Below are 7,739 nucleotides of genomic sequence, written 5' to 3'. Positions count from 1 at the left end.
AGTACATACATATATATTTTTATACATTTCTTCCCTCACGTGGGAAGGCTTTGCAGCCTGTGCTTCCCTGCTTGCACCCGCTGTGGAGCAGCCAGCTTGGGGTTGAGGGGGAAAAATATCCCGGTTTGTTGGAAAACAGGCGTGTTGGGGGTTTGGTTTCCACAGGGGTGTCCTCAGAGGGAGGGCCCCAGCATGCAGGGATGCGACGGTGCACGTATCCAGGGGGTCTCAGCATGGCGTGCAAACCCAGTGGTGTCCCCCAGTCACGTAGCAGGACTTGCCCTCATCCCTTGGCTCCTGTCTACAGACAGCTCACCGTGGTCTGTACCGGTCTGACCCCAAGGGCCTGGTATCCCACACCAGCAGCATCTAGCCTTGTGCTCAGACCTCCATCACGCTACAGGAAAGGGGAATTGTGTGGTTAAGGTTTCCTATGCTCTGCACCAGAAGGGGGGGGCCAGTTATCAGGTAATGCATACAGTTTGAGGCTGGCTTTCTGAAAGTATGTGACAGAAGTTCCCTTCGGTTTGTAAATGTTGAAACTAGGGCCAAGGGAGCAGGAGGTGAGGAGACAAAGAATGTGACTGTCAGCACACTGCAAGGCTAGCTGGTGGTCACCTTTTCATTTTGGACAACAGATGTCGGTTAATTTCTTATGTCTATTGTTTGGAAGAAATTGTTTTGCACCTTTTTTGCTTGTAAGTTCCAGTGGGAAGCTACCCAGCTGGCTTCCGACAGCAACCTGGGTCACCCATCTGCTTACCCCAGCACTCTCCTTCCACACACAGTGCATACTTACACCATGCACAGTTTCTGGGTGCACAGTGTCCTGCAAGTATCTTTTGAAGCTGTGACGAACAGTGTCACATGCATGCTTATGTAGCTGCAGAGTCACTTGGATGATAGCCTATTTCTGTCAAATGAAGTTAATGTGAACTGCTCAGGGAGAAGTCATTTTTCGTGAAGACAAAGCTGCTGGTCTGTCTTACCCATCACTCCTCTTTTAGGTCCTACATGAGGTTTTAATTCCTGCCACATCTACTGTTTCCAAACTAGTCTCTTGTGGAACTGGGTGTTTGTTCTCCTCTTCCTAGACATGAGGAGGTAACATATATCATTTAATTTGTGTTCATAGAATCATTTAGGTTGGAAAAAAGCCTTAAGATCATCGAGTCGAACCGTTAACCTAACTCTCCTTAGCCCACCACTAAACCATGTCCCTAAGCACCACATCTACACATCTTTTAAATACCTCCAGGGGTGGTGACTCAACCACTTCCCTGGGCAGCCTGTTCCAATGCTTGACAACCCTGAAGAAATTTTCCTAATATCCACTCTAAATCTCCATGTTACAACAGAAAGCCTCACGGCTGTTTTGCAAGATTTTCAAGGTCCCATTTTCCCTCGCCATGATGCTGTAATGAAATAAAGTGGTGCAGCTCTGATTCCTGGTGAATAGCCAGGGATGGAGGCTGAGTACAGATTAGCAAACTCACAGGATTCAGCAGATGCATCCCTCTCAACAGGGATCAGTGTTGTTCCCCCCCCACCTCAGCCTCAGTGTTCAGGCAACCAAGGGGCAGATTCTTCCTGTAGGCTCTTGGCTCCTGTCAGGACGTGTTGCTGGACTGCAAGACTGACTACACACACTGCAGGATTGAAATAAAAAAGAAACCCACACCCTTAGACCATGCTGTGGTGCTTTCTGCTCCTCCCCAAAGCAAGCAGGGCTCAGGGTCCTCCCGGAGATACTGCCAAGCTGAGTTCACCGTGCACTTCCAGGAGAGCATACTTGGCAGGGACAAGCCCTGCTTTTACATTCACTGTGACCCTGCCTGCAGCAGGGCATAGCATTCTTGCTTTTCTGATCGCTCTAGCGGAAGAGAAGTCTTATCATCACTCTAGGAGCCAGCCAGGGCACTCTGCATTTACTCTGCCTGTTTACCAGTGTCGCTTAGAGGAACAGGAGTATTTATAGCTCTGGGACATGGGAGAACAAAACTGAAGAGGCAGGAAGTGCTGGCAAAGGCATGCTTCCTTCCTACCCTTTCTCCTGTTTTGTGGTCTCCTTAGTGGTAGCTGCCAGTGTTAGGAAGCAGGACAAGCCTAATTAACAGTTGTGGAAAGTGGAAGAGGGGGGCGGCCCCTGTGAAGGCACTATTTGTACCCTGAGCATAGCGGTCAGGAACACTTGTGGCTAACCTACCTAGAAATCAGGACTGCCAGCCTAACAGGCAAAAATGAGATCAGCTTTACTCGTCAGTGCTGACAGACATAAACCTCAGCTAATCAGGGCAGCCAGGAACAGAGACAGCAGAGGGACCAGCTGTAAGCTCCCCTGTGCCTCTGCAACATAAGGGCCTTGTACTTTTTAAGTGCTTGTACACTTCATCATTTAGGTCACCTTCAGTCAGATAGTTAACATAGGGATAGAGGGGGGAAACAAGACAAAAGCCATCCTCTTCTCCCCAACCCCGACACCAAGTACAAATAGCCTTCCAAAAAAAAAAAATCAAGACTTACTTCACAAGGCAAAGCATCAGCAAGACTTGTCTCATCCTTTGCCTAGTAAACACATCCTATCCTCTAAAAACTAACATCCTATCCTGTAAATAATCCAGTATATGCAGGACAGGAATTACAAGCACCATTATCTGCGCCCCTGTCAGTGTCAAATGAGTTAGTCCTGTAGTACGGCCAGGCTCCTGCCATGCAGGGTGCGTGCTATCTCTGTCCTACTCCCACACAGGAGATGATTACAGCAACTCCTTCCCCACCCTCCCAGCAGGTGCATAGTGGAAACTTTTGCTGAACTTTGACACTGCAGCAGAGCCCTTTGGTGTTCCCCAGGCACCCCTGCCTCACCAGAGGGACAGGTGCCCAGAAAGCCTCCTGCTTGTTTGCACACCGAGTCCCTTGCTATCATTAACTGCATCAGCTCTGGAGAGCAAAGAGGAAGAAGGAAGCGCCCTGCCAATCGCCATGTCTGTGCCCACAGGGTGACTGGCAAGAGACAGCTACAAGTCATGGCCTTCTGCCAGAGCTGCAAGAAGGCCTCCATAACAAGGGTTATCAGACAGCACAGAGAAAAGGACACCAGTAAAGCAGGAGGGCCCACCCCCCAAAGCAAATCCCCCCATCACTCATGGGATGCCCAGCTCTGGGGCAGCTGCTGCAGTACAGATCTGGACAGTGTTACTGCCACGCAGCAATTGTGCTGACATGAAGGCAACAGGCTTGCAGCCTGTCAGCCACTCCATAAAAAGCCTTCAAACAGCTGAAATACTCTGCAGAGCGGTCTTGCCCCTGCCCAAGCAGCTGGACCAACTGCTCAGCTATTCAAAGGAGCAGCAAATGCAGACCTGGTCTAGAACAGCCCTGCTGAGAGAGATTAGCCAACAAGAGTCAAATTCCACCACTTCAGCAGCATTTGGCTAAGTAAGACCTCACCGGCACAGTCAGTTACCAGCTGAGCAGCGCTCTTCTAGTTTCAGTAACCACAGAGCCAACCCCCAAACCTGGGCAGCCTGCCCAGGCTCCCAACTCTCCACAGCAGGCAGGACTTCTTTACCTTTCATCAGGTCCTCAAATGCCGCAGCAGTCCCAACTCGAGCCCTGTCTTGGGTAAGCATGGCTAGCAGGCAGCTGGGGAATAGCAGTAGCAGAAACACTCCAAGGCATCGCACGAGCAAAGAGGTTGTAAGCAGAACAGACTGTTTACTAAGCTTTTTCTTTTCCATCTGCCTAACTGCAGCTAGTTGTGCTTGGTGCACTCAGGATTTAGTACCTCTAGTAACCCCGTCTGATACAGCCCTCAGGCTGCATCTGGAGCTTAGCATCAAGTGTTACAGACACTGACCCACAGGCTGCTACATGGCTTGTTACCCATACCCGCCATATTGCTAAGCCACTGACTTCATGGTACAACATGATACTGGGTCTCTGACAGCGTCAAGACCACAGTTCATGAAGGAGCATAGACAGCCAGAATCCTCTCAAGACCTCACTCCTGAGCTTTCTGTCAGGCTTCACCTTACACTCCATGTCTTTTCCCCTCGCAAGTGCAGTTATAGCCTGACTTGCCTGTTCTTCTCTACTCCTTAAATAGATTTGCGCCAGCCTGCAACGCACCCAACTGCTGAGCGTGTTCTTGGAAAGCAAAGCTACTTGCAAGAGCACAAGCCATGCCCTGTTCCCTGTCAGTCCCCCATCCCCAGCAAGGACACATGAGCAGCACTTCTTGGTCAGAGATAGCACAATGCATGCCCAACATACACTTGTTTGAGCTTCCCTGGCTGGGACTAGTCCCAGAGTTGAAAAACCAAACAGCCAGGGACCACCCACTGCAGCAAACAGGGTCAAGGGAGCAACTACTGCTAAGGTAGCTTTATTCACAGTAAATCATGCTTTGCCTGGCATGTGGTCTAAGTAAGTACCAGCTGCAAGGCCACAGTGTAAGTAGGCACATAGAGAAACACATACCCTTTCCCACTGCCCACCCCTGTAGCACACACAGGAGCAAGCAGATTAGAGCAGAAAACAGCAGAGGAAGCAGCCATTGCAAGTTTGGGTTTATTTCACTATGCAGGGGAGAGAGAACAAAACAAACCAAGCTATAGCTATTCACTGAACTTAATGGCTTTGACTTTAAAGTCACCCTCCACAGCCAGGTATTCAATCTTCTCCATACCCAGCCGATTAGGGAACTGGAACTCCGCCTCAGGCACCTTCACCGTTGCTTCTGTTTCATTGAAGGAGATGCAAATCTGTAGAGAGCCACAAGAAGGAAGGCTAACACATCACAGCTGACAAGCCTCACTCCCCACTACCTCCAGTCTGCGGGCAGGACAGATGAGGTGGCTGCAGGTGTCAAGGCCACGCTCACTAGCTCAGCCTCCTCCCTGCCCAGCAGAGGCATGGAGGGAAGGAAGCTCATTTGCTCTGCCCAAGGGCAGCTCCAAGCTTCTGCAACGAAGGGATGAGACAGACCCAGCCTGAATCTCAGGTCAGTGTTTTAATTGCTCTTACTTGTGTGGCTTGCAAAGGAAGGCCAGAGTGGAGCACTTAACGCATCTGAGCTGTTGGGCATTGACTTGAGCAGAGCAGGTCTACACAGCGGGTTGGCTTTAGCTGCGAGACGCTTCCCCTGTTGCTTAGTCCCCTTGCCATGCCTGCTCCTTCTCCACCACAGAAGTGCAAGGCAGCATTAAAAAGCTGTGCCCTTGGCCCATTAGTGGTCCGTGCCAGGGCCTTGCACACACCCCTAGGGCCTCACCTCGATCTTGTCACCGTGCTGGAAGGGAAAGTTAGCCTTCCTGTCCTCCTCACCCCACGTGCCATCCTCCTTCGAGTTGCACACAATGGTGTTGACATCCCCATGGCAGTCAAAGCGAGGGTTGAAATGCAGCATGAGGGTGCTGCTGTCCTTCCCCACATTCACAGCAAACCTGGGGAAACAGAGAGGCAGTGCAAAGGAGGAGCCTGCTCAGCAGCTCCAGATACCCAGTTCAGCTTGTCAGCACACAGCAGGAGCTCAGGCTTCCCCCAGTGCCACACCAATCTATTCACCATCTTCTCACTCACCCTTTGGCATCAGACAGGATCTTGCCTTTGACCTTGATGCACTCGCCAGGCTGGATGTCCAGCTGAGTAACCACCAGTCCCTGCAGGGCCAAACCACAGAAGTTAGTCTGTCCCAAGGCAAGCCTACCAACAGTACTTGGGCCAAGGCACAAACCAGCTCTGGCAGACCCAAACGCATTTGTGGTTTTTGTGCTAGAGGAAGCATTGAGTCAGGCCAGCTGCCTGTGTCAGCCCTCTGCCAGGGAATCCTCGTTCACAGCCACCACCCCATTGGGGTCTACCACCCCACTAAGCAACATAAGCTGACAAGGAGGCGATTCAAGCCAGTGTAACAAGAGTAGGGTAGAGACACTGATTTACCAGCTGCTGCAGAAGACATCCTCGCAAGCAAGCTTGCGCTTTCAAGTCAGCAGTGGCCAGAGCCATTAGCATAGGATTAACATTAGTTAGGGAGCTTTTCTAACACTAGGTCTGTCCCCCTTCCCTAGGTGGGTCTCCAAGCAACAGGAGCCACCAGAAAAGTTTCTTGTCTTCACTTAAAGCAGCCTACATACAGAGAGAGGGGTCAGTGGAGCCTACTTCTGGTTGCAGCCCAGTAAAGCAGAACAAACACCCCCCTGGGAAGCTCCTGCTGCAGAGACAAGGGCTTGATCCTTTTCTTGGAGCCAGGTTATTCACTCCCCCAGCCGCATACCCCAAAATAGCAGTTAACATCACCAGCATCCCTCAGCTAAGAGGAAGATGCTGTTTGGTGAGGTCAGGCATAACTCAGATCATGCTTTGCTGCCTGTGCTCCAGGCCCAGGTGCAACTATGCTGAACTCCACTTAACCACATCCCAGATAAGGCAGGGAGACTAATTTAAAATTAGGTGTATTGTTTACTTGGGCTAGTTCTCCTTGCCTGGCTTGTGCAGGCCCACGCCGACGCCAGCTGCTCCTGGGGACTTTAGGACTGCCACCCAGCCCCAACGGTGCTTGTCCTCATGCCTACTCCCTCCTCTGCCCACAGCAGACTGCTAAGGTCAGATTTCCCCCCAGTCACTAAACTGCTTATAGTCATGGCACTAATGCTGCTTTCTGGCTTTGTTTCTAGTACAGCACTGGAGAGCAGCCTGAAACACAGCCTCAGTGCCTGGGGGTCTTTCAAGGAAAGGAAAGTTAGGGGGGCAGGGGTAGGTCAGAACACACTGCCATCCTGCTTTCCTCTGCTGTTGCATTAAGAGTTAGCCCAGTCCTGTACCCAAATTTTCCAGAAGGAAAATACAAAGTTTAAGGAAAAAAAAAGTATAAAGGATATGCAAATTCTAGAGTTGCAAATGGTCCCAAACCTTTAGAGTACTCAAAGATATAAACATGCCTTAGAACAGCTTCTCCACTTAAATAACACGGTAGATAAGAGGAGGAGAAGAAAAACGGCTGGTCAGCCCTACCTATTCCTCCCACAGCCATAGATCAGCCCAGCATTTCCTCTCAGCTAATCCTTTTCTCCTCCTACCTCTGGCATCAAGCCCAAAACCCACACACAAGCAAACCCTAGTCCTGGTCAGCACAGCGGTCCAGCTTGAAGGCGGCACTCACTTGCTCCATGCTGCAGACACCGGCCCCACCAGACAGGACACCCCCGAGCACCTTGCTCCACAACCCAGCGTGACTCAGCTCTTGGCTCCCGCAGCTTAAATCACTTGGGCAGGACCATCACATGATGGAGGGGGTTGAAGAAGGGGATCAATTGCAGCTGTTTGGGGCTGGAGCTTTCCCAGCCATTTAAAGTGGGCAGCGGGAGATCTCTATTGATACTGCTCTTTGCAGGCAGGATGTGTGTGATTTTAAAAGCTAGTGATTGTTTGCTTCTGCGTGATCCTAGAAATCCTTACTGTAAGCTCTTCTAGCTGCTATGCAGTGTATGTTGGCTCTTATCCCGGGAGCTCGAGTGTGGCTCTGTGCCTGCAGCTAGGTGGCTGCTTTTTGTTAAGTGATCCCTGTCTAAAAGCAGAGTTGGAGTCCTCATGTTACTGCTGCAAAGTGACTACCTCTGAGAATACGTGTATACGCATCCTCCCAGCCCAGCCTCGTGCCTGCAAGGAGCCTGGACTGAGGGGAGCCCCTGGGTACAAATCATCACTACGTGCAGTTAAATGAAACCGAAGGGTTTGTT

General features: G+C 50.8%; 1 protein-coding gene across 1 annotated transcript; it reads right to left on the bottom strand.

Moving 5' to 3' along the window:
- Positions 1 to 2,861: 2,861 nt before the first annotated feature.
- On the bottom strand, positions 2,862 to 7,238 carry LOC103906701 (16 kDa beta-galactoside-binding lectin). Its single transcript, XM_009288676.2, has 5 exons — positions 7,163 to 7,238; positions 5,584 to 5,663; positions 5,276 to 5,447; positions 4,633 to 4,766; positions 2,862 to 2,940 (listed from the first exon to the last, which is right to left on the bottom strand). The coding sequence occupies exons 1-5, from the start codon at positions 7,169 to 7,171 to the stop codon at positions 2,862 to 2,864; spliced, it is 474 nt and encodes a 157-aa protein (XP_009286951.2). The 5' UTR covers positions 7,172 to 7,238.
- Positions 7,239 to 7,739: the final 501 nt, after the last annotated feature.

The sequence above is a fragment of the Aptenodytes forsteri genome, unplaced genomic scaffold, assembly GCF_000699145.1.
Source record: "Aptenodytes forsteri isolate BGI_AS27 unplaced genomic scaffold, ASM69914v1 Scaffold221, whole genome shotgun sequence".
Classification (NCBI taxonomy): Eukaryota; Metazoa; Chordata; class Aves; order Sphenisciformes; family Spheniscidae; genus Aptenodytes; species Aptenodytes forsteri.
Note: the sequence above shows the minus strand (reverse complement) of the source record. Positions and strands in the feature narration are given on the sequence as shown.

Coding starts and splice junctions, on each gene's coding strand:
- LOC103906701 (XM_009288676.2), bottom strand. Junction 5,448..5,583: donor ATCCTGTCTGATGCCAAAGG/GTGAGTGAGAAG, acceptor CTGTTTCCCCAG/GTTTGCTGTGAATGTGGGGA. Junction 2,941..4,632: donor TTTAAAGTCAAAGCCATTAA/GTTCAGTGAATA, acceptor TTTGCTCTCCAG/AGCTGATGCAGTTAATGATA.